This window comes from Temnothorax longispinosus, chromosome 6, assembly GCF_030848805.1.
Source record: "Temnothorax longispinosus isolate EJ_2023e chromosome 6, Tlon_JGU_v1, whole genome shotgun sequence".
In the NCBI taxonomy this organism is placed as follows: Eukaryota; Metazoa; Arthropoda; class Insecta; order Hymenoptera; family Formicidae; genus Temnothorax; species Temnothorax longispinosus.
The window spans coordinates 7,712,729-7,739,281 of record NC_092363.1 but is presented as its reverse complement, the minus strand read 5'-3'; the positions used below and the strand labels follow the sequence as shown (position 1 = coordinate 7,739,281).

At 38.2% G+C, this 26,553-nt stretch overlaps 2 protein-coding genes across 2 annotated transcripts; both read right to left on the bottom strand.

Annotated features, from left to right (window-relative positions):
- Positions 1 to 25: 25 nt before the first annotated feature.
- On the bottom strand, positions 26 to 17,837 carry LOC139814990 (dynein axonemal heavy chain 7). The gene is made up of 51 exons (XM_071781545.1): positions 17,204 to 17,837; positions 16,542 to 17,067; positions 16,234 to 16,382; positions 15,970 to 16,123; positions 15,729 to 15,875; positions 15,433 to 15,627; positions 14,856 to 15,232; positions 14,535 to 14,756; positions 14,060 to 14,357; positions 13,473 to 13,820; positions 13,138 to 13,403; positions 12,865 to 13,018; positions 12,535 to 12,761; positions 12,257 to 12,458; positions 11,947 to 12,181; positions 11,755 to 11,870; positions 11,354 to 11,632; positions 10,926 to 11,183; positions 10,580 to 10,864; positions 10,269 to 10,517; positions 9,815 to 10,160; positions 9,578 to 9,747; positions 9,370 to 9,501; positions 9,071 to 9,292; positions 8,512 to 8,963; positions 8,147 to 8,341; positions 7,873 to 8,020; positions 7,566 to 7,787; positions 7,311 to 7,483; positions 6,919 to 7,228; positions 6,566 to 6,811; positions 6,251 to 6,480; positions 5,973 to 6,192; positions 5,673 to 5,861; positions 5,172 to 5,546; positions 4,849 to 5,021; positions 4,522 to 4,767; positions 4,171 to 4,458; positions 3,850 to 4,041; positions 3,549 to 3,775; positions 3,067 to 3,440; positions 2,827 to 3,007; positions 2,561 to 2,749; positions 1,906 to 2,503; positions 1,626 to 1,836; positions 1,524 to 1,532; positions 1,362 to 1,379; positions 981 to 1,215; positions 666 to 817; positions 307 to 588; positions 26 to 232 (listed from the first exon to the last, which is right to left on the bottom strand). The coding sequence occupies exons 1-51, from the start codon at positions 17,527 to 17,529 to the stop codon at positions 26 to 28; spliced, it is 12,225 nt and encodes a 4,074-aa protein (XP_071637646.1). The 5' UTR covers positions 17,530 to 17,837.
- A 148-nt stretch (positions 17,838 to 17,985) lies between these two features.
- Positions 17,986 to 26,542, bottom strand: LOC139815015 (uncharacterized). The gene is made up of 8 exons (XM_071781600.1): positions 26,367 to 26,542; positions 26,170 to 26,231; positions 24,486 to 24,590; positions 23,698 to 24,346; positions 22,540 to 22,776; positions 22,425 to 22,443; positions 21,624 to 21,728; positions 17,986 to 20,766 (listed from the first exon to the last, which is right to left on the bottom strand). The coding sequence occupies exons 5-8, from the start codon at positions 22,726 to 22,728 to the stop codon at positions 20,720 to 20,722; spliced, it is 360 nt and encodes a 119-aa protein (XP_071637701.1). The 5' UTR covers positions 22,729 to 22,776; positions 23,698 to 24,346; positions 24,486 to 24,590; positions 26,170 to 26,231; positions 26,367 to 26,542; the 3' UTR covers positions 17,986 to 20,719.
- Positions 26,543 to 26,553: the final 11 nt, after the last annotated feature.

Below are 26,553 nucleotides of genomic sequence, written 5' to 3'. Positions count from 1 at the left end.
TATAGTGACGTTATGATGGTTTATTTTATTCACTGAGTTGACAAAGCATAGCCGCTCCTCTTAAAATCCAATGTTCGGCTGGCTTCACCGTGGGCAATCGTACCGCTATGACGAAGTTTGTAGAGTGACCAGTGGTGGATAATACCCCGCGACGTTCGCTGGTTTTATAGAGCGGGCAGACATACGATCGTCTTTCTTCGATATCCTGCTTCCTCATCGGAATCAGCAACAGCTGGAAATATTGGGTAAAAGGTAAGTTTTATCTCATTGATCTATAAACCTTCCTTACGGAATAAATACACTTACAAAGGGTACGTTGTCGTAAAGCACTTTGGGAAAGCTCTCATTTATACACATTTCCTTCATATCGAATCTTGCGCCGTCCAAAAATAGTCCGTAAATGTAAACGCCATCCTCGGGCGCGATCGTGACGACAGTCTCTTTCAGGATTACGAAATCGAACGTGAGAAGATCTATAGGGATCTGATACTTTCGTGCGTAATTTTGTAATATCCCAGTTAGAAACGCTTGCGTAAAATAAAATCCAGGTAACCAGAATGTAACGGGCGGTCCTTCTTCATACCATTTCTACATAACAATAAATTCATACATGTACTTTAAAATACTTTAAGAAAAGAAATAAAAGTAGTACCATAGATAATCACCTGTAAAAATGTTAAACGTTGTAAAAAGTCATTGATATAACTACCCAAAGGTTTTAAAGAAGGGTAAGAATTTGCTTTCCACAACAGAGGTAACTTGCTCGTCAAGATTGCTCCGTAAATATCTTCAAGTTCGACGGACATTACGATCAAACCTACGTTATTGCAGGATTGCGATAATATAAATAATTTTCAAAAGATGTTATTTTAATTTTTATCACAATACTCTTATTAGAATATGAAAGATTGATTTGAGAATTTAAATTAATTGACAATATCTCGCGTGCATTTCTTTCTTCGAGGAATGAATAGATATACCTTTGATAGCTTTTCGTACATTGATAAGGCTACTCCTGATACAACGTAATAATTTGTTGAATCTATCTATCTCTTGCACTAACACAGTGTTCATGCTTTGGCTGTATAACGTAGGGTATTTAGCAAGTGCTGCAACGACATCGTAATCATTTGGAAGCTTATCTAAAATTTCTGTTGCAACACCATAAACTATCTCATCGTCAGAGGTTTGCCTCAAACCGGATTTAACGGCTTCCTGGGAAAAATGAACATTATCTTTGTTCAAATTATCTTGATCCATTTAGAATTTTATCTCATGCGCTCAGGAAGAATGAGATCAAGATTTATTATAGTAATCCATGATATCAAGTCGTAATTTCGAAAAGCGATATGTAACAATACCTTAATTTTCCAAAGATCCTGAGAGCGAGCAGTAAAAAAAAGATAATTACATAAAATACATAATATTTTATAATTATATAAAATTTATTAGCGGTTAGTATAATTAATCAAATTATAAATTAAAATGCCATTATTTTTTATGGCAACATCATAATTACATACCGTTCGATCCTGAATAATGTTTGATAAAATCAAGAAAAACGATGATAATTATAAAATGTAATAATCGTTATTTTCTTAAAAATTTAAGTATTATAAATTTACCTGAGTGAGCAGCAATGAAGTGAATAGCAGGTCTGTCTCTCGCTGATCTTTAAGAATATCGGCATTATCATGCATGCCAAATACACTTGGTTCTGTAATTATTGGAAGTTTCCTCGTATGTGCGATATATGCTTCGTATTCTCTGACGATCGGACAGTAATAAATAGTAGACGATACATCAAAGTAGTATATTTCATCGGTCAACAGTTCCCTGAGTAAGGACGTAAGTAATAATCTTTTGATCGATTGATAAAAGTTACCACAATTCACTAATACTCACGGACAATAGAACTTGGACAGGATAGTATTCAGTGTTCTACGATCCCATTCGTCCGTAACTCTGCCTCCATAGTTGCATTCACCCGTGAGATACATCAAAGCGTCGAACTGCACGTCTTCGTAATCGTCCAGGAACATCTTCAATTGCAGAGCGCTGATCCTCAGATCGGTCTCGTTGAATTCGTACGGGATGTTCCAGCCGATCGGGCCGAACTTCCGTCTCTCTTGTACGATAGCATGGAAAAAACACAACGAGTACAGAAGCTTCTTGAAGTACTCGCTTTGAATGCAGCCCTCGAAGAACTCCAGATTACTGATTGGATCGCTCGCGTAGGATCTCAAAATGTTGGCCCTGAGTCCTTTAGGCGGCTCGTTCGTAATCTTGATGCCATTCTGGAGAACCGATATAGGAAAGTGCTCCGCTGGATAACTGGTCAACCATAGACGGAAGTCAGGATGAATCGTATCAGGTATCAGACCCTCGCATATCTTCTCCAAGGTTGGCATCCAGCTCTTGGCTAAGTGACAGTTTTGCAGTACCACCCAGTTACCGTGCAACACACCGTTCTTTATCAATCCCTCCGCTATTGGCCCTTGACCTGAAACAATGATATGGTTAATTTCACGCGACAAATCTTCACGCGGCAAACACTTACCTTGGCCGAGAGACAAATAGAAAAGACGTTTAGCACCGTAGCCTTGCTCGTCAGCAAATGTCCACAAAGTTTGCGCCGGATCGGCGCCGGGAGTTAGGATGAATATCAGTGGAATGCAACAATTAGAATCCGCGAAGGAAGATGCCAAATCAAAAGCTGGTGCTTCTATGTATTGCGTGCCCAGTTGTTCTACAACATCCGCATTATCGGAATAATCATTGATGTCCGTCCAATTTATTCAGTTGATATTTACTTGTTTTTTATACCTTCCACCAGCAACTGCACTGCTGGGATAATTTTATCGGGACGGATACATCGCAGAATTAACAGTCGTTCGAATAAATTTAAACTGTCGTATGGCGCAGGGAAGTGCTGTTTCTGCGGTTCTTTCGAGTCGAATATCTTTTTCCACTCGCCAACAGCGTTAGAGAACGATTCTCTGATGCCCTACGAAAGTGCATTCTATAATAAATATCAAATTTCTGATTGATTATACAAAAATTTACTTCGAATCCTTTAACATTATCCAGTCTGCACAATTCGTCCCAATGCTTGACAAGCAGCCAGTCGGCGGGATTAGCATATGGATTCTCCAAACCTATCCCACCAGTTAATAGAAACAACCACTGGTTCATTGTTTTCAACGTGTCGCTTGTTTCGCGCAGATTAAAAACGAGAAGCAACGTAAACAATAGCTTATCCTTTTCAAATAAAGATCTACAGATGTTGACGTAAAGGGAATATGTGAAGTATTTGGTCAGATTCTTCAGACGTTGCTCGATATTATCAGTCACCTCTGTGTGATCGATAGCCATGTTGAAGAGATTCACAAACCAGGCCAATGAATATTGATACATTGGATCTACGTTAGCTAGAGACGCTGCAAAAAGAATAATCCGGTTAAAATCTATTTAAAACTTTCGCTTAGAAATGTATCAACAACTTTTCTTCTATTATTGATCAGATTGATCTTCCACGATTGATCTACCTATCGTGAAGAAGAGTATGGTCGAATAGACAGCGATAGATTGATACTGCAATCTCGCGGCGTCGATCGATTTTTCCGTAACTTCTGTGGCCGTTTGCTTCACTTGAATATCATCGCTCAAATTTTTGGACACCATTAAAATATCAATAGCTTCCTCGTCCTCCAAAATGTTACCTTTCGCCACGGAAAGTACTTCTAAGATTTTATTTTCTGTCTCTTTCAACATCCTATCATAACATCAGATAATGTAAAAAATGATATAAGTGAAATGCATAAAATCGAAACGTATCAAAGAAAATACTTTTTGTTCGCGGCACTTTGTACAATCAAAGCGTTCTTTTCCGATTCCAAATCAGGCCTTTCCTTCGCGACCACAATACCAAGCAACTGATCCTCTAGACCGCTCGGTGTTATCATAAAATTCAGCAAAGTTACTCTTACCGCTATTTCCGGCAGATAATGAGGATTCCTTAACTTTGTCGTGATGTAAAGCCTGTGTGATAAGCATTATACATTATATATTATGTGCAAGAATATTTCGTCTCAAGTTTCCTGATCATATGTTTTCTTGTATATATGTAAAACAGATCCAATATTTTTTACGCATGTAATTAAAGCATACCTAAAATTAGTGTTATATTCTACTACGGTGTCGCCCAATTTTACACATAATGCACCAGCATGCTTGAACGTCTGTTTGAGAAGTATCGGCTCAAGAATAGCGTCTAATTCCTCTTCTACGTTTTCCAAGAGTACCGGTTGCCCAAATTGTATTGCGTTTTCCAAGGTCCTCACATAATCAAGTTGACTCAATCGAATAATGCTTATATTGTTCTTCTTCTCCATATTTCTTATCCATTTATTAGCTTGGCTTTGTGGATCTATCATCAGCGGCCACCTTCTGGCATTTCTATAAAAAAACAACGTTGATATTACGCGATAGAACACGTTACTGAAATTACAATTGACTTACGTAACGATAATTCCGTTGTCGATGGAAAATACGTCGGCGGGCAACCCGGCGATGTTCCACGATCTGATCAAAACCGGATCGCCGAGTACATCACGCAGATGGAAATCGTGGCTGCAAATCATTTGCATATCCGAGCACAATTGCACCCACTCGCTTATCTGTTGCACACGAAACGGCATGGTGAACGGGCCCAAGTAAGCCACTACACCGGAAGCAATTAGCACATCCCCCGTTAGCCGATAATATCTATATAGAGAGTAAAAAGTCAAATTTAATGTGAATATTTGCAATAATCAAGAATAAAGATTTGCTTCAGACAGATCTTACGTCTCGCCCAATTCCGTGGCGGTTTGGGACCAACGTGCGTATTCCCCGCCTAATCCCCCGATGAGATCCTCGGCCCGCTTCAGTTTTGTCTCACAATCCGCCACCTGATCCGACATCGTTTGAAACTCCACTTTTTTTTTGCTTAGAGTTTCTTGAAGATCCAACAACTTTTTCTAATAGCGGATTTTTAAGAAATTAAATTTTTTAAATATAGGATTCACATAAGTATATACTTTTATAAGTATACATATATTATTTCTTGAATTTGTCTTATATTTATAATCTGACCTTGTAACCTTTGTATTGATATTCATAATGCATACCTGTACTTGGCGCAATTGTTCTCTCTTAGTGTTTAATTTTTGTATAGCATCGTGATAAGCAGCTTCAGCTCGTGCCAGGGCTTGTTTTTTAGGAGCAACGATTTTCGCGATTGTATCGTATTCAGACATTGCGATAACCCAACGGCATAATCCTTCGCAAGCCGTTGACACCTTCTTGATCTTCTCCGGATCAAAGTCCGGATTGATCAGATATTCCTTCCGTATCGTTTCTATTGCTTTATCCGGTATATTATCCTTATCAAAGTGAAGTAGCGAGTCTAAAAATTTAGCATCGCTGAGCATCCTCAAGGCGGCCTTCCAGTAATCATCAATATATGCACCCTCTTTCGTCAGCACTCTCTCTGGCTTTATTTGCTGCAATAATTCACTTAAATTACAACAATATATAAGCAACTTAATTAATATCTGAGTAATTATTATGTTAGATTTTTTTGTAAATAACAATATATACGTTGTTTTTCATAGCACAATGCCTTATACCTTGAGGACGCAAACGCTCTCCACAATGAGCTTCACACCATAAGGCGGATGCTTCATTGCTTTCACTATCGCGATATCTGCCAATGTTAACGTGTCCAACGCTGCTTGAGCTCGATTTAAGATAGGCATAGCTTCGGCCAAATCGGCATCGCATTCGGCTCTTATCACAGCTGCTTCATTCGCGACAACCTACATGATCATAACTTCATATAGGAGCACAGTTTCATTAAATTTGTATTTTACGTTTAATATCAATAATATATTATTGTGTTAATAATATGATATATTGTACGATCTTACTTCAGCCGCGGTTTCGTCGACTTTGACTACTTTCTCAAACTCTGCGACTTCCTGATTTTCTTTCTCAACGTCGGCCAGCATTCGCTGGATATCCTGCGTGGCCGCAATCAATTTTGGTTGCAATTGTTTCAATGTATTCTGCATCTCCGTCACTTGATGCTGCGCGCTATCCAATTGTCCTAATCCACCCTCGTACCGAGTCTTGGCGAGCAGCACTTCTCTGTAACATTATGAAAAGTTAAACAGGTAGATTCAAGGCCTAACGGAATCAGACTTACCCACGCTTCTTGTCGAGTAAGCTCTGAAAAGTCTTGATCATTTCGAGATAAGACGTAGGCGTCACATAATTGCGTCTATTTAAACGAACTAAGAATTCGTCGCTTAATTTTTGAGTGGATACGTGGAAGAATTGACACATGTCAATACCGACACTCCTTTCGTGATCAGTAAGTTCGACTGTAGACAAGAATTTCGTCGCGACAGCCAATAAGGCGTCTTCAGGCCATGGCTTAAACGATGAAATTAACGATGTAATATTATTTAAAAAATTTGTTTAACAACAGTGATAAAATCTGGTGACTTTATTTTAATACCTGGAACCAATCTATGGTGCAACAGTTAACTAAAGCCGGGAATTTCCTAATCCAATTTCTAAAAGCGTCGCCGATGGGAGACATAGTGACAACAATATGTAACTGATCGCGACAGATTTGCACGAATAGATTAAAAAGTGCCGCAGGGCTACCGTCCGTTTGCAACGCTCGTTCTCGTTGTTGATCAATCTGTTTCATCTTTTCGCATATTTCAGCCTTCTCATCAGCCGTGAATATATTGGGCACCTAAATAAAAATCGACATTGTTAAATTTTTTTACATGTTGGCAAAAAGATATATAAATAGACAAAGTGGCGGATAAAAATAAATAATTTAATACGTTATTTATTTACTTCTCCTGAATTAAGCATATTGCTGATATCTTCCAAGAAGTTGGCCTCTTTTATCTGCATGTCGCTGAAAAGAAAAGTCGAATGCAAATCGGTAGCAGTGGCTTTCCTTAGAATAGCTTTGATATCCTCGTGCCATTCATGCAGGCCGTATTGTTGCGTAAGTTCGACTTGGAACACGTCGTAGTCGCAAATGTGCGACGCCAATCTGGTTAAAGACTGCCTTCCAGACCCGCCGACTCCGATGAGGAGAGCGTGACTCCGCGGTTGTTTGATGACACGAGCTATCCTTGACAGATGCTCGATCGCGAACCTTTACATTTACATTGAATTTAGCACAAGATCGGGCATTAATTGCAAATACCACATTTACCAAATTTGTAAGACAGATTTACCGAAACAATACCAGGTTCATAGGCTTCTTCGTCATCGAATTATACTCAGAAAGATACGTTTCCACGATCTCTCGCAATTGTTCTAGATCGTTAACTTCTTGGTATAAGCGAATATCTGCCTTGGCATCGGTAAAATCGCAATACATCAAATTTCGCAATTCATTTATGGTGATCTGTAGAGATATGCAAGAATGTAAGATATGTATCAAAGCACAACTTTCTTTTTTATTAGCTAATAAAACAATAAGATCTTACTCTTTTTATGTATTGTTTCTTTTCTGGAAGCAGGTCTTCAAAGAGTTCTTCCAATGAGACTTCCATGCGTTTCGTTAGTGTCATGCTTATTTGCTGTATCAACCAATTGATGTCGATTTCGTCGACGGAACGATCGCCAAATACACGAAGTATCTCGTGAACCCATAATCGCTTCATATTTGAGAGTGCGGGCATAGTTTCCGGAACCGATAAAAGCACTCCCTGCGTGATAATTGCAATAAGAATTTTTCTTGGAGATGTATAATAACAGAATAACAGAACAACAGGAAAATAACGTATAGGCAACCTGAATAACTCTGGAGAAATCACGAAGATTAAACATGTAATGGCATTTCGCAGGTGTCGGTAGCAAATTGCGTAAGCTTTCTTTGTAAATGTCTAGTGTTGCTAAAACGATTTGATCAATGCATGGATCAAATTCTTTGCTAAAACCCCTACACACAAAGAAACATATACATATATTATAGACTTCTGAATTCTCATAAAACAAGATGTTTACTCGGGATAAATTTAAAACGTATTCTCTGAACATTCTATTAAATATTTTTAAATTTATAGACCTCGTATCGAGATGCCACAGAACAATTTTACTAAATATCGTGATCATAACGTCATCCTCGAATTCAGATATTGCCAGAACGAAGAAGTGTCGTTTGAATCGTGGCGTAACATCTTTGCCGGCAATTGGCGGAGCCATCGCGCACATTAATTGGATCTCGATCAATTTTATTAGCGTTCCTTCTTTTCTGTCATACCTACCGATAAGAAATTAATAAAAATTACGAATGTTTTACTGAAATTAAATTTAATACGCTACTTAAGGAATGTCTAAATATGTAATATTTTTATCCACAAATTATACATCAAAAGTAAAAAAATCAAATATTAAGTAATCAATAACGACAAACAATTCAGGATACGTCACCATTGCCAGTGGTCCAACCATTGCCGCAATAATTCTATAGGCGGTTGCGCCCCAAATGTTTCTTTCATCGGCATCGAGACATCATCGACGAAGACGATCCATCGTTTACCTATGGGAGGACCGTAAACGCCCTTACGCCGGCGATCTAATTTGCTCATAATAATATCTTGCGTTTGATTAGCGGTAGTCTGCGCGGAGAAATTGATCAGCAACGGCTTATTCACCGCGGCGTTGTTCTTCTTTAATAAGAAGTCGATTATGTACACCGATTTCCCGGTGCCTGTCGGACCTACAAAAAGCACCGGCTTCTCGTGTTGCACCAGCATCTGAAAGAGCGCCGTGTACCGTATCGTTTCTACGGTTGGCACGATTATTTGATTGACAGGGATGTCACGGGGAATCGGCGGTGCTGATATTAACTCGTCAGACCATAATTTCCACTTTCCTTTGCCCTGATGAAAAGAAATGACAGACTTGACAGGATAAAATGTCTTCTTAAGAGATAAAAATATTTATAGATGTTAAAATTAGATAAATAAATGTTTTCAAATGTTTTTACCTCCTTAATAAATCTGTAATCAAATACCAAATTATGCTTTGGCATGATAAATATATAGGGTTTTAAAGGTGGCGGAACGGGTTCTTGTAATTTAAATATCTTCATCAGTGGAAGTGGAAATTCTTTCTCCAGAAGCCCACAAAATAAAATGCTAAATTGTTCCTTATATTTGGCTTCCAAAGTGCCTCCCATTGCCCAAATGCACGAAAAGAAAAATGAGCCCTACATAAATATATTTAAAGTTAATTATTACTATAACTTATAACGTTTTATTAATTATTTGATCATCAAATTCCAACTTCTATCTGTGCTCGAAGATCAAGTTCGCTTATATTTTTTACTACTTCTTCATTATAATAGTCATCCAAAAAACAATCCATGAGATAAGTGACAGATCGCAAAAGGTTTGAATCGGGCATCGGACATATTTCCTGCAAATTAATAAAGTGTGAACAGTATTTAATCATGATACCTAATTCTATTATATAATGAGAATAGATATTCTACCTTTACATTGCACCGGCGTAATAGGTGAAAAAGAGGTTTACAAAATCTAAGAAACAGCGATTCATACAGGAAGACTCGTAGCCATTCATCTATCACTTCTGGCAATTTGGCTATCCAAGAATTTAACAAGGGCTCCCATCCTAACGCTCCAGGTTCCATATAAATCATTCCTGTTATGAACGATTTGTCAATCATCTAATTCTAGATTTTACTATTGTCATTAAAGGACTTATTTACCGCAACGAGATACCGTTGCCGGTGAAGCAGCTTCCAGATCTAATGGCTCGAATATCAGGTTGGTCGTCGGGGCCAGCTGAATGATCTCTCCGCTCATTAGACACAACTTTTTGTTGTCGTCAAGAACGGTGTTCATACTTTCTATCCACATCGCGTCTATCGGACCATCGAAGACCAACCACTTTCGATTGTCGTTTGTCGAAGTTGCAAAAGCTCGATAGCTAACAGCCAGAATACCATCGTTCCATTCGTGAGACGCTGGATCAAATTGCCCGTACAATTGTCCCAGAGTTATCGACTTCGGATTGATCACTGTTATCTCCACTTTGCGCTCGTTCATCAAATTCTGTTCGAAATCGATATTGAATTTAATCGTTATATACTGGTATAATTACTTCTGTCATTGTTTATGACACGAATCACTGAGGTAACAATTAAATTTCGGAGCACCTACATTTTCTTCGCAAATTTCGAGTGCGTCAGCCAGCATTTTGTAGGCCGTAGTCTTGCCGGCAAAGGGATATCCGACGATCATGAATCCATGCCTGACCAACATCATCTCGTATATTTGCTGGATTTTTTCCAGAAACACAGGGACGCATTGGATGTTCGCAGCGGCGCATGCTTTATGTGCGGACGCGTTTAAGTGCACATAATTCGGCTCAGGAAGTTGCACGTTTGGAAAAAGATCCGAGACGATACCCTAAAATAACATATTTTTAATGACAATCCTCCCCTTATTTGCACATAAACGTATAAACATACGTGAAACAACGGTATATCTTCGCTAAGAAACTTGGGCAAATTCACGTCCTTGATACTACGCAGGATCAAAATATCCTCGTTCTCTTCCGGATATCTCAATTTCAAATTTCCTGCTGCTATTAAAACAGATTTCACCGCTCGCATGCCGTAGTCGTAATGATTCTGACTGGACAGTTGCTCCGAGCATAATTTATAAGCCATAACTATTTTAATAGACAAAGGCCTTGCGTTGTAGAATCCATATGAGTACAAAATATTCTCTGCTATTAAGGCGTAATCCGGTACCTATCGAATATGAAGAAAATACAATATATTTGGTTTTTTCAAGGCGCGTTTTTGAACTTACCATCATAGCTACTGGTCGGAACAAAGCTTTCAGATTGTCTGGCAATTCCGTTCTGCCAGCGTATCCCGGATTCATCGTGATGAATACCGCACAAGTACGATCCAATTTCAATTCTGTTTCTTCGAATATCAGAATCTCTTTCCCCGCTTGTATAGCTCGTTGAATAGTTAGTATCTGCTGCGCCACTACCGACAGGACTTCTAGATCAATGCGGTTGAATTCGTCGAAACAAGACCAGGCACCCGTGCTGGCTAATCCCTGTAGAATATAATATTATTTTATATAAATTCAGAACAAGAAAATTTATGTTACATAAATAACATGCTATCTTCCGTACTCAAATAAAAAAAATATTTTAAACTTTAGCTTGATATACAAATGTGTTTGTGTATCTGCACACTATCGGATTAAATGTTTCCAACACGTACTTTGAAAAATTTGCCCAGGGCGATATAATCCAATCCCTCCGAGCAATTGAATACGACGCATTGCTTGGCGACTGCTTTTGCCAAGTCTTTGGTAGTCTCGGTCTTTCCTGTCCCAGCTGGCCCTTCCGGAGCGCCGCCGAGATGCTGGCTGAGAGCCCCGAACAAGGTGCGATAGCATCGATCGGTGAGCGGTGTTATCACTAATCGCGACGTATTGCCCAAGTACTCGTATGCATAGCCTAGCTTGGAGTTTATCATCATCGTGTACAAGTCGTCGTCCTACAGAACAGAATTCTTATGTAGCATAAATCTTATTATTGACGATACTGAATATGTACGATAACAAATGTAAATTATAACAAATTAAAAAGAAATACCACATATATCTGAATCGAACTCACTATCCAATAATATCTTAGTTGGCAAAGCCACTTAAAGTCCGCGACTTGATTTACACCTTGCTCGCATAACTGCGCCAACACATCACGACTGTGAACATCCAGCGTTACTAAAGCTTCTGCAAATAAAAAGAAGAAAAAGGGAATAATTTCCAGATCGATAAAACTGAATACATTGCCAAACAGAATACCGACCCAAAGTCGTACGATTCTGCGTTGATAATTTACCACGAACAAGCTTGACGATTTCATTAAGTTCGTACGTGCATATTTCAACGTGATCTCTTAAACTTTCGGAGCCCTTCGGAAGCTTATCAGTAACATCTGTCGTCCAGTATAATTTACTGACGCAGAGGACAGTCTGTCCCGGCCATTCCAAGGCCCATTGACACCTAGCTTTAGTTGGGAAGGCATTTTTGGCTCGTATCACCTAAAGGAAGATTGAATCAATATGTTTAATAATTCAATAATTCATCTATTTCGAGATCGTTGTCGGCCAATTGACCTGAGCTTTCACGCTTTTTTTCATATCAGTTTCAAGCTCAAGGAGCCACTTTTCCACTTGTCCTCGCGCAGCAGTCGTATCGATTACGTCCTCGAGAATAATCACCTCCCCTTCGGATGACATCATAGCTGTGGCCTCCATTGCATCGGTGAAATTCAATTTTTCGATGCCCTCGAAACATTTTTTCAAGTGTGGCTGCACTCTACGATAATAATTAAAATGCAGAGTTACGAGCAATCGAACATATATGACAATAATCAGCGTGATAAAGCGTATACCGCGTAGGATCCTTTGTCTCAGACAAGATTTCCAGAAGTTCATCGTTAGAGAGGAAGAAAAATCGCGGGAAGAAGAGCCTCTTCTTCTCTAGATAAGCGGCAAGTCCTTTTTGCACCAATTCAAGCAAATGGGTACATTTTTTCAGACGATCCAACATTTTGTCGATATCGACGACGATCATGACTGCTGGATTACCCGCTACGATTGTCATAAGTTCTCTCCAGATCTATTTCACACATATAATTCAAATTTTAAATCGTTTGAAATTTGTATATTGTATAAGTGGTAATGCGACGATTTAATTTACGTTGTGATTATAAATTACGAACTTTATCTACGGCGGTAAATCGTCGACTCTCCTCTGGCATCTGTTGCTGTATATCGGGCGATGAGAAGATCGGTTCAAGATACATCCATGTCGCTTGAACTTTGAGCCAATAATCCATAATATCTTGTAGCAAGAGCAATTTGGCTTCCCATTCTCTAATAGCATAGAAAATAGTGACAATGAATTTTATTTGACAATAAAAGTATAGCGGTACCGATAGAAAAATTAAAACTTTTCTTTCTAAAGAGCTTTGTTTAAAGCTTTGTAAACCTACAGGGTTTCTTTCTCAAACGGCTTTATGTAAAGAGAATTCTTCATGGTTTGAGCCTTTGTTAGATGATCGTCAAGCAATAGCTGTATCTCTTCCACACTGGCGATGACATATGTGCCGGTGTCGCGATAAAGAGTGACGGTAAATGCAATATCCGCCCAATCGGAATACATTTTGAATAAAGCCCTCTCTAAATTACCCTCTTTAGTAGCCGACTCGGATATCACGTCAAATTTCGCGACATAGTCGCCTAGACCGTAGTCGAGAATCTGTGGACGTAAATACGATTACGATCTGCCAATGACAAACTAGATAGCATTAGACTAGTTTGCATTTACCTTGGCCAACGTCATGTATTGATCGACTTTTATCGGAAACCCAACAATCTCTGAAACCTGCTCCCAATGACGGCTTTTCAGGGAAGGATTTCCAAGAGTCAATATCACTGGTATGTGCTCTTTAAATTCTTCGATTTTCATTCTTACGATTTCTGCCAGCTTTCTCACTGTAGGTTCTTGAAAAGCCTTCTCCAACTTATATACCGTGCGATATGCAACGCCTGTTTCGTTCTCAATCACTTCGGGATCGTATGAGCCTATCATAGCTTCGGTCCAATTCTCGTAATTAGTTAAGAATTCGCAGGCGATGTCATAGAATTTTTTATAAGGTGCCAATTTATCGGCTATCTAATTATCAATAAAAATAATATTATTTCTTTCGTATAGAAAAATTCAAGAATATGTGAGATAGAAAATATAAATGTAAAACACCGAATTTCTGATGTTTTTAAAAATATAAAAGCTTTGCTTAAGCATGTTATAATTGCCATAATTTGTTTACATCACTAAATTGCGAAAAAATTTTTAACATATATACAGATAAATATAAATCAACACACACACAAAATTAAATTGTTTTGTATTACCTTCTTTCTTAAGGGATACCGCGACGTTTCCCAACCGAATAATTTTTCCTCGTCATTGAATTCTGCGATTGTATCCATAGCAGCAATCAATTTTTTATCGAGACTCGTAGCTTTCTTTTTATATCGTTGTATCTCTTCAATATTGCCCCAATATTGCAACTCGTTGCAGTATTTTTCATAAATCTGAAGATCCTGTTCAAATTTTTCGATTCTGGCTTTGAGCGTTGCTTGATATTCACCCGTTTTACTTGCAATTATCTCTCGATGCTTTTCGAAAATTTCAGGCATTGTGTGATACCTGGATATGCGAGAATTTCAACAGAATTATTCACATTATTCAAAATTTTTAGATATATTATGTGAACAAAAACTTGTCTCCACATGTAATTACATTAACTATTCAGGTTTATTGTTACTTTGAGTTACAGAACAAATTTTACTGCGAATTAAATTAATATAATTAAAACGCGCTCACCAATGAAAAGCAAAATTATTGCTCTTCAACTCGACTGGCGTTAAATGGTGATAATCTGATAAAAATATTATATATTTCATTACTTCTCTCAACCGAGTCTCCAGCTCAAAAACAGTCTCTGTTTCAGATTTATGTATGAAAGCCTGCAATTTCATGAGTTCTGATGTGTTGGGCGGTATACTTAATGCTTGGTCTGCGATGTTTTGATAAACCTCTCCTATACTGATAATTAAAAATTGTTATTAAATAACAATTAAAATTATTATTAGATCTTTTAATCGCAAAGTTATATTCAAATATAAAAATCGGCGAGAAACATACGCTCGAACTTTTTGCTGATAATCAGCGACCATTTTTGAAATTAATTCTCCTTTGAGGTGAGCAGCTGTAGAAGCGAGATGTTCTATAATGTGATGTCTGCGAACTTCAAAGAGATCGGTAAAAGACGTCCAATAAAATTCTAGCGGAATATTCTTGCTCAAACGATCATAATAATCAACGAGTTCGCAATATTTTTGGTACGGATTAGGCGGTTGGGCCTTCACAAAGTTCCGAACGTAATTGATATCATTGTCGTTTATCAAACTCATATATTTATCAAACTCGCGCAGTTGCATTTCTGGACCAATCCTATATTGTTCAATTAAATTTGATATGGCGTTTGCGTGTTGCTCAAGAAGATCTGAAGAAATCATTGGCTATGGAAACATATAGGAATTTAATAATTATAGTATTGTAATAATTTTATTAATAATTTCTAATCATTATATTAAGTGTACGTTGTTAGTGAGTTTAACAATGAAATAATTACTCGAAATAGTAGTTTTTGGCAATTAATTAATGATTTTATTAAAACATTTTACGATATTTTCTGAACAACGTTACGTGACGTCTATACCTTGAGCAATTCAGGTGAACTACTACTCGGACAAATCCATCCAAGTTTTACTTCCGCTCGTGGTAACGTTGTTACAGCATCGTAAAGAGAATTTAGCAGCATTGAAAGTCCATTCGCAAATGCTTTGAATGTGGGATCAAAAACAACAGATGTGTTCCGTACCACAACGTCTATATTAAAGCCACAATTTGTGTGCTGTTCATAATAATTATATTTAAATTTAACTTAATTGACCGAAATATATATTAAAAACAAATTTTTAATCGAACATCAAAGTCTGTAAAATATATACGTACACCGACATCCATGAGATAATCAATGTAGTCTTCCATTGAACGCAAGCACAAGTCTCGCAATTGATCTTCCATGACGTAGGCAAGACAATTGAAGAATCTATTATATTGCGGATTGTCCACCGGTGGCAAATTTCCCTTCTTCGAAGCCTGAATGTGAAAATTTCGGCAACAATCAGACGTAATTTAACATCGATACTTGCTAGTACTTTTTATTGCTTGAATAATAAAGCAAATTTCTTACTGCGAGTAAAACGTTACAGATCTTTGGCAGCCACCGTTTGAGAAGATCATCGCTCGTGTCTCTGAGGATTCTTAAAAATTTGTAATCGAATTTTGAAAGATTGTACGATTGTCTGTACGACGCCAGCTCTCGTTTATCTATTTGTTTGGCCTCTCTACGAATTACAAAATTATACTGGAATTACAAAATTATACAAAATTATAATGTATAAGAATCATTTCACGTATAACGATATTTTGATACTATGTGCCAACTTTTACTAACCCGTATTCACGATACCAGTAATCTAAAGTTTTGCGTATGCACGGGTGATACAGGATGATCGATCTCTTCTGCAATTTCGCTTTTATTTTTTTATACTTAACACTGTGCTCCGGCGACAACAATTCAGCGATTTCTCGGGAGAGCAACGGCTGTAATGTGCACAATCGGGTGTGAAAGCGACCGTTGAATTATCGGCAAAAGGGCATGTTGTCGTACGCCGACCCAACATCAGGCGCCCAAAAAATTTGCGCGTGAAATAATACTTCATATATATGTTACATATGGATCGTTGTAGACGTCGTACTTACCGGAACGCGGAGCGCCTCCTCGAAGGGTTCCTGCAGCACAAAGTCAACGATCGATTTTTTCATGCTCCTGACATAGTCAGTTTTTAATTCCCGAATTAATTGGTCGAAGCACTCGTCGTGTCTCTCCTGCCATTCAGCGGACACCATGCTCGTGATCTTCTTTAACGTGTCAGAATCTAAGGTGCCTGCATGAGCGTCGTCAACCTCATGAAGAATGTAGTAGTAATACCTCAAGAGATTCTTGTCTTCCTCCGTGAGCCAAATGTCGGCGATATCGTCGACGTCGCTCGGAGTTGCTGCTGTTTGTCCGCAAACGCTATCGTCGTCTAAAGCCGTCCGCTCATTTGCATAGTCGCTGCAAATTTCCATTTTATCTTCGCGCCGGCTTTCGTCGTATTTCATCGGCCCTTTGATCTTCTTAATCAGATGCATCCGAAATTCGGCCCTCCGTCGACGTAGCGACATATAATAATCGTCCTTGTGAAAAACCATCTCTTTTTCTTTTTTCTTCGACGCCGTAGTGTCCCTTTAAATCATTTTCAATAGTTTTCTAAACATAATTTTATACATAATTTACGTGCAATAAACTTACAGGAATATTTATAATATGTTGTATTTTGCAACAAGCAAACGATACTTTGCGAATTGTTATAGTAACTTACCTGGGCAAAGTTTCGCATGTCTGTGGTAAATCGAAACTCCTCAGTTCATCTTTAACATATTTTTTCAAGCGATCATACGCCTTTCGATGCGTGTGATAACTTTTGAAAAGCTTGGTATTGGGGCAATATGTATCGGAATTGGATTTCATCCAATCGCAATGCTTTTTACGAGATTTCCTGACGGGTGGCTCTTCATCTCGCTTTGTTATTCCTGTGCACGGTTCCGATTGACAAATGTCAATTCCTTTGTCGCTTTTATCTTGTTCCATGGCTTCTTCTTTTCTCTGAGTTTTATCTTTCTCTCGTATACAACGCGGGCTCTCCATCGTGTAACCAAGTCCTTTACACGTTTTTTTTTATCGGAATTGTTATGCTAATGTAAATTCGAGAACATTAAGCGCGTGTACGTATTTTAGGTAAGATAGGTAGAAAATCATAAAATGAGAGATAGTCATTCAACCTCTCTCCTTCAACTTACCGTTACAACTTATCGGTTCTAGGTTTCGTCTTGCTTGGTAAGGGGTTTGCAACGCAAACTTTGCGTTACCATAGCAGTCGCAATAACATGGATACACGTTATGTCAATTGTAACATAACTCCGTTTGATATCTTTACTGAATTATTAACGTGTAATAATGCAATATGCATTGATGAGGCAAGAAATAATTGGAAATTAGCATTTGTGCAAAAACAAAAGGACGCCTAATCCGAGAAATATGTAATAAAGAAATAAAGGAAATTTTGAGGGATATATTGTATGTGTAAAAAGAATGACAGATTGCTTTCTTCTTTTTAACGTAAATATTTATTGTGTATTTATATACGTGACAGCTGTTTTCAGAATAATACTTTCATAAGTGCGGTGAGTCTGTCGATAGTACGTGTCTGGTAGTTTGATATCTATCCAATGGCCGCTAGCTTGCGATTTCGCGGTACCGAAGATGTGAAGATAACGATGCAATATAATATATTTTTCCTTTACATATTGAGTGTTCCGGTAACGCAAAATACAAAGTTCATCGCGATATTAAATTTTATATATATATATATATCTGTATTTATATATAACGCATATATATATGTACATATATCACGACATAATTCACACACATTTGATTGTCACTCGTCTCTCTGATATACATAATACACTGTTGATCCCTCTATACATCTAAATAGGCAACGTGAAATATTTCTTTGCGTAGTCTCGCTCTTTGTTCCGGGAATATGCGAATGAAAATTCAGTTCAGCAAATTATCAGGGACAATCTGCTAAGTGTATATGTATGTGTGTGTTATATGGGTACGTGTGTGCAAGAAAATAAACACATTGGACCCCCGCAACCTCCTAGCATGCCCCTTGCACACTATAATATGGTATCGGAATTAAAATATGCACATATAGACGAACGATTAAGAGCGAAAAGGCGACATTTTAAAGGGCACACCCGCTTTTGTTAGCTTTTGCCAGTGAAAATACAGTAGGCGGCACATGCTCCGCAACGGCGATTCGTGGCCAAAACGAGGGCCGCGTGGATATATTGATTTTCTTTCCAACACCTTTCCAATGTTCCGCCGATGTATTCAACGTCGAAATATAGTCATCGCCGTTTACGTGCGCGGTTAGTGACACGTTACACAGGGATATAAACCGCAAACGATTTGTATCGATCCTTTCTTTTGACATATTGCAGAATATATTTTGAAATATCTACAGAATACTCCAAAATAAAGGGCAAATGTCGAGGACGGTTGCCTCGACATTTTGTCGAATCAGTTGTTTGTGAAATCAGATCTTCCACCAGAATAAGCACAGACAGATTTGAATAATATTTATTGAGAGAAATTCGACTTTGAACTCTGTTCCAAGTGAAGCTTGGATATACTGTCACATGTATATGGTGTTTTCTCCGAGAATACCCTGTGTAACGATGTAACTGTACAATTATATCTAACGGCTTATAATGTTGACACAGGTACATTCAATGTGAATACGGATAACACACAGCGCTTTGAAAACGTAGTCGATTAATTATTGAAATTTATCTTCGCAACCGATTAATTTCTCCATTATAACGCGATTCGAGCACAAGTAACATTTTCTGTAGTCTTAACGAGGTTTTACAGATTCGGGAAGAAATAAATAAGATAATACTACTCACACACCTACATTTCTGATAATAATGATACATGTGTTGATAGTTCCATATACCAACGGTATTGATCCAATTCTCCTGTGCCTAACAAGCAATAGCCTTACGGTTATCTATAACGGAATCCTCTTTGATAAATTTTCCCAAAGCCAAAACTAATATTGACGACATCACGGAACACAGTACGTTTGACTAATTCTCTTGTTTGACGTTCTATGACACATACATACACGTAAAGTGTACAGCTTGATATAAATTTTCTAGTTTTCACATGCATTATTGCTATGCTTGATAATGTCTTCAAACTTGAACAGATGTTAACTATCTCCAGTTTATATCTCTGAATTAATTGAAAATTGTGTCGTATCCCTTTCAGATATTCAACAAATTGTGAACCGTTAAGTTAAAATATGTCACACGATATAACGTTTGTCAAAATATAATATAATCTTTTTACAATTTCAAATATCCGATATGTCAGATCTTATTCATTCCGTAAACCTCGATAATGTAATCTGTCATCACATCTCTTTCTAACTTTTTTACATTTTGTTATTTATAAACTCCAATATTTCATTATTCAATTTTTGTATAATATAAAATTAGCTTATACACACACACATTACTTTTTTTTGACTAAATTTACAGAGAAAAAGGTAAAAACATTAAAATCGAAACATACGTTTTGTTTAATTGTATATAAAAGTCCCTTTTTTATATACGTTAGATCAAAGCAAGTTTAACAACGAAGAATGCGAGAGGAACTATTCGTCACGCGGCATCATTGCCAAGGTCCTCATTTGAGAAACTTTTACAGAATTGGAAGGCATAATAGTAAAAGTGACTCTATCTCAAAGTTGAACAAAATAAGAAACTAACTATTGCCATATTTTTTCATCAAACTGCTCTACAAGGCGATGCAGTTGCTCGGAAATAAAAGTACACGAGCCACTTCCAATTACACCTATAGTTACCTCTTCCATTGAACACTAATGTAGCTTCCTTCACGCCCGGCTGCACAGCAGCCACAGCAGATTAAACTCTCGTCTTTTTTCACGAGACATCAGAAAGATTTATCAGGGCGTACGTCGACAACGACGATTCGTGTGTTACGTACGGTACTCTCCATTGTTTACACACGATTAATACATTCCTTAACGACGTGTTCTACTCCAGCCAGATCGAGATTTAGAAAGCCGCGCCGATTTTTCAAATAGGATATGCGATGTCTTCAGTTGGCCCGCACGAGAGATACGCGACTCGAGATACGACTTAACAATGGAAAGAACTTAATTCTATTTTGTTTCTTTGTTAGCTTGTGGCAAGCTCGCACGACGGAACGGAAAATCCGGGGAGTCATCGAACGGTTAAGGTCTTGTGAAGCGATACCGGTACGGAGTCCAGGTGAACAGTTCTAAGGGAAAAGAATACATATCCATTGTATATCCATCGTTCACTTGCCACATCTAAATATTCTTAGCATGCAAGTGGTGCACCAGCGCGAAGAACGTCACTATCTTGTCGTTTTCGCGCCGCTTGGGATGCAAAATTAGCATGCATTCTGAAAACGCCCAGCTCGCTTGTGTTTGAAAATAAAAATATTTCTTCTCCTCTTCCTTTAACTGATTATTAACTTCCGCTCTCTACCCTCAGTCTGCAGTCTGCCGACTTCGATCCAAGCTGAGGTTTCCAGTTACGCTTATTATTCGATGATGAAACATGCCGAATTGCTACGGATCTACTAACTGATTTGTAAAAATGTCCAGGTGAAGAAGTTTACAGTACCATCTAATGAATTTGCACATGATAATCAAAAGATCTTGCGAGATAAGCGCGGGTCGTGACAAAACATCTTTGAAAGAACGTCTAATGACGAACTGTAAATATGTTACGTGCTGTAAAAATCTACATCAAAGGATCGAAACAAATAATCGAATGATTTATCGAATGATTAATACCGAACGATTCGACAGCAATCAGCCATTGGTTTCATACTAGAAATAATAGTCCAATGTGGACTGTAAGAACATCGTTATTCGCCGATTAGCGAAGTGATTAAAACAAGCGTTTTCACAGAGACCGGCTCGATACGTGAATTGATCGGTGTGGTCGACTCGTTCTTCATCTACCTGTAGATGATATATGGGAGGATGTCTGCAGCCTGATGGTGATGCGATATGACGATGAGAGCGTTATGCAAAACTACTTGTTTGTAAAGGAGGCTGGCAATAGCGTGGCGACGGTCACTACGTGAATCGCTCTACGATTTACCATGGTTAGTGAAGCACGGGCAAAGCGCATTCAGAATACGATTGCAGAATCCACGCGCTCGATTGTTCCAGCCAGCGATGGTATCGCCACCCTTCAATCTACTACCTGCACACACACACGAATAGCCAGCGTGTTATAAATATCAATCTCGAAAGATAATTATAATTGCGCGACGTTCTACTTTGCGAGTAGCTCTACGGGGTGTCCCACCCGACTTGATCATCTGAAATATCTCCGTTGCTATTGATGGCACGGGAAAATGTGTAAGAAAAAAAGAGTGCGAAAGAAAATAAGTTAATAACTTAGCTGTTAATAACTTGACAAAAAAGTTAAATGATTAGTTTATAAATATCGATCTTGCTTTCCTATAATCTTGATTTTCCATTATATTTTTTGTTTACATATTTTCCCGTATAGTTTACGGAGGTATTACACGAACACGAACATATTTCTACTTGGCGATTCAAATTTGCGTCTATTCAATAAATTATTGCTTATTTAATTATTATATATTTACCTATGTATCGATATCTATAAATTTGTTTAATTATCTCTAGCGATCTAGCAATTTAGCGATCTAGTAGTCTACATTTAATGAATCATCTGCCTTTTCTTGCTTACTCTTTACCTACTTTTTCTTCCTCTATCTCTCCGAATATAAAATATTTACCATTTTTTATTTTTTTCCGCCTTCTTTTCCTTTGTTATAGCCGACACGAGTCAATTGAGAATGTTTCAATCCCGTAAATTAGAACATTTGAATCGTAAAAATCAGAACGTAAGTGGTCGATTTGTACTTACCTTCGCCTGTGCCATCTCCCTGAAACACAAAAAGAAAATATTGCATTACCCAATCTTCACGATATATAATATATACCCAACTATTTTTAATTTAATAAATCGTAAAGTCGTTTACCTCCGACTGAATCTTTCTTTTCGAAGCCTCCGTAGCGGCGGTCTCTATCACTTCGCTAATAAATTTCGTAGTTTCTCTCATGAGCTCCTCGTCCTCCTTGAAAGCCTCTTTTCTCTGCTCCAACGTTCCCATCATTAAATTCTTCTCGTGTTCATTCATATTCATAGTGCAATGGGACGATATAGACATCTGATTGGTCGTAGTATCATCGACGACGGTAATTTCCGTGTCCTAGACCTTCGCAATTAAAATTATTTTCGGTCAAACGAAAGAATCTTATGTGAATCAGGTGCAGAATTTTTCTTACTTTATATGTATCAGAAATATTCAGTTACTTTAGATAATTTAACGTATAAGGAATATTAAATAAAGCATAACTAAAATAATTTAAAATAAAAGATAAAAATCCGATGTTGAACGATACGGATAGTAATTTTAGATTGAATTATCTCTTCCTCTCTCCTTCTCTCTCTCTCTTTTTCTCTCTGTGATCATTGGCTTGATATTAATTCACTAACAAGATCGTCGCGCACGACCCCTCATGTTTTCGAGCCATCCGCGCATATACTGGTCAATGATCGACGGCGAAAATAGGGGGTTGAAACCGATATAAATTCGGTACTTTCAAACTTCGATGTTACAGACACGTGGCAATAATCGGATATAAATTAAATTTATTTCTGAACGAAGATATAACGAAGACCCTGTGCCGCGATTATAAATTCTTTAATGTGACACGGATCATTATACAGCTTTCTTCATCGCTAATATTTTTTATTTATATCTTTAAATTATTAATTAAGTAATTTATTCATTCCTTGTGTACGAATGAGTTTCATACAAATAAACGCTATAACTGCGAGTGATAAATTATGATCGTTGTAGATAAAACTTTGGTAATTCTACAACTTATGTTGCAAAGATTGATAAAGAGATATAGTTTTGTAAAATTACTCTAACTAAACATTTGATGTTAAATAAAATTTATAGAATATACTGTGCTATATATATCTAGATGTTACAGATAATGCTAAATTGCTTTCTACATTTAAAAAAACAGTAAATTCTATCTACGTGCGTGTGAATTCTTTATGCGTTTATCCAATTTATTATCTACATTTAATCCACATTTTGCGATCGTACATCGATAAAACTCACCGAAGTTACATTGGTTTTGATTCCAGGATCCACGCGGCGTTCGAAACAGCCGCCGAGATGAATGGTATCATTGTTGAATTTCCAATTAGAGCAATAATATGTATGACAGAGACATCAACGTAAATACGACGGCGGATGACGGATGTGCCACAGGTGGTGTGTGTTGTTTCACCGCGTACGCACACCGACACCATACGCAGCGTATGCACTGGTCTCTACGTACACGCGCGGGTATCCCGGGGATGCCGATGACGTGGTCGCTGGTCGCCCAAGGCCGGGCCCAAGACGAGTCGACAGTCGATGTCGGGCCGCGTTTATTTAATCGCTGATAAAGGCCTGGATCTGGTGGCACCGAGCTATCCCGAGCCGAGTAGCCGGTCGCTCTGACAGAAACCTCCGGAAGACCAGGAGACTCGTCGACGCTTAACGGACATGGACTTGGCTCCCTTGACGGGGTGGAAATACGGGGATGGTATATTCCTCAGTATTCGCGACGCCGAACAGGGCGTAGAGAAGCGATTAGAAACGGGTAAACCCTCATCTTCCCTTTCGTCGCGTCTTCGACGGGCTCTGCGCTCCGTCAGGTAATGATCGACGCGGACCAGACGAAGCTCTCTTACCCGACTGGATATCACCCCACAGCCAGACCCTGAAACGGAGCATGCGTCGGGGGACCAGGCAGCTATTAGGTTTTTATATCTTCGCTTCTATGCCTCTCTTATCTGCCTGCGCGAATGTGTACACATGCGCGTACACATACGCCTGCACACGGCATTTACTGCCCTTACCTCGCAGATACTGCAAGTCTGTCAATCCACTGGAGCGAGGTGGCATTTGATTCATTAATATCAATCGTCGCGCAAACACACAACGCTGATTATCATTCGCAAAATCTGAAAAAAAAAAAAAACAGATGGATTAGGAACTAGGAAAGAAATATTTATTTCACAAGGCTAAAATTTGCAATCCTTAGATTTCATTCCGTTTTTCTTTACGGAAATGATATGTAAATGTGTACCTACATACAACAAGATTTATTATAACTGCTGCATTGCTGTGTGTAAAGAATTTAAAAAAACGTCCTCCTCGCTAATTTTAATTTCGCGTGATATGCCACTCGTGTCATATCACGAAATAATACAAAGCTTTTGATGCGATTTTTTAATACATATGTTTGAAAATTCTGTCCTTTTAAATTGGCGAAATGTCTGTGTTTAGAATTGGATGTCTAATGTAGAAATGTGTATGAGATACTTGTTGATTCTGTTGAAATAATGATAATGTGCCTATCGCTCCATGTTTACATAATTTTGTAATAATAAACTTATAATGTTGATTAAATATACCAAGGATTTTGAGACAATGTCGCATTAATTTCGTAATTAAAGGAAGGCATTTACTCTCCTATTTCTTTTAACATTAAGTCTGTACACCGCCTTGCAATACGAGTTGGGAAAATATTTTTCACTCATTCCGCTCTCGGTTACATCATTAGGAACGCAGTATGCCAGCGTATGCTTCATAATTGGTGTCAACTGGTCGCAATTAATGACACGCACGTATCCGAGTGTTAGTTCCTCGTAAGATAAGCAATCGCGTCGCCGTTTCACACCGACTCGAATGCAGGATTAAATTTTTCTTTCTCCTCCCTCGAATCACACAATTTCCATCAGACCTCTGGATTCGATTCCTCCTCTCCAAGACCTTTCCTGCTGTAATTCGAGAGAGAAGAAGAGCACGCGTTCCAATGCGCTTCAATTACGCTTTAGTGGAAAGACGGTTCGGAAAGACATTTGCTAAATATAGCACAGAGGCGGTTAATAACAAAGGATCGATATGATCGCACGGTGAATAATTTTTTTCCCGAAGAAGCTCACACTGTTCGATTATAGCGGGCCGCTATAACGTGCATTTTTCTTCTTTTGTCGTTAAACGACATTTGTGTACGTGAACGGCGCGTTCGACATACATATGTTACACGTGTTGTTCACCTGCCTCGTTCAAAGCGAGTCTCTACGACAAGCGAATATACAGTGTAGCAGTGTACATCTACAAGAGACCAACTTTTTTTTCCCAGTGTTAATCCCTCAGCGTCGCTAATAATTTTTACTGCAAAATTGTTGCTACAATTTCATGTTATTGTAGATACATAAATTTAAAAGAGACGAAATACTACAAAACGCGATTGCAAATTAAACTTTGTCTTCGACTGATACGCCCATGTTGCAATTAATATTTAATAACAATAAATCGAATCATCGATATGTTTGAGACTGAAGAAGAAAAGGAATTAAGAACGAGTCCAAAAATTCATTCTCTTCGAGTCACAAAAGAAGATGCAACGATTTACAGTTATTAACACGAATAGAATAATTAATTCTTTGTCATTAATTAACGAATATCAAATTACATAGAAATTTTATAGCGAGCAATTTTGCCGGGAAAGGAGAGGGTTGTTGAGTAATTGCTCACCGATTAAAGTTAATAGGAGTTCGATCCAAGTGTCGCCCCTTTATTAGTTTTATATTAAATAGCTGTAAAAAAGAAGAAATTGCGAATTAATTGATTGCATGTCATCGGTCAGTTTTGAGACATAATAAATTGCGATAAATCGTTCCTTTTTGGAAATGATTATTTAGGCGTCGATTTATTTCTCCAACGTCGCTCACCTGAGGCAATCACAGATCGTGTTTACATTACGATCCATATCATCCCTATCCACTATCTGTCTCGCTCCCGACGGCGACGACGTGGGAGCCGTCGTCTTAAAGTCGCCAGCATCTCCCGGATTATCGATACGCGCGAATTCGCAATACGCGCGCGCGGCCGTCGGCCGTCGGCCGTCGGCGCGATCGT

Excerpts from the sequence above, each read along its gene's own strand:
- LOC139814990 (XM_071781545.1), bottom strand. The coding sequence starts at position 17,529 with ATGGAGAGCCCGCGTTGTATACGAGAGAAAGATAAAACTCAGAGAAAA. Across the intron at positions 16,383-16,541 it reads AGGAGGCGCTCCGCGTTCCG|CCGTTGCTCTCCCGAGAAAT; the intron begins GTAAGTACGACG and ends TGCACATTACAG. Across the intron at positions 10,865-10,925 it reads TCCGACCAGTAGCTATGATG|GTACCGGATTACGCCTTAAT; the intron begins GTAAGTTCAAAA and ends CATATTCGATAG.
- LOC139815015 (XM_071781600.1), bottom strand. The coding sequence starts at position 22,728 with ATGTCTATATCGTCCCATTGCACTATGAATATGAATGAACACGAGAAG. Across the intron at positions 20,767-21,623 it reads CCCGTGCTTCACTAACCATG|AACTGTTCACCTGGACTCCG; the intron begins GTAAATCGTAGA and ends CTTTTCCCTTAG.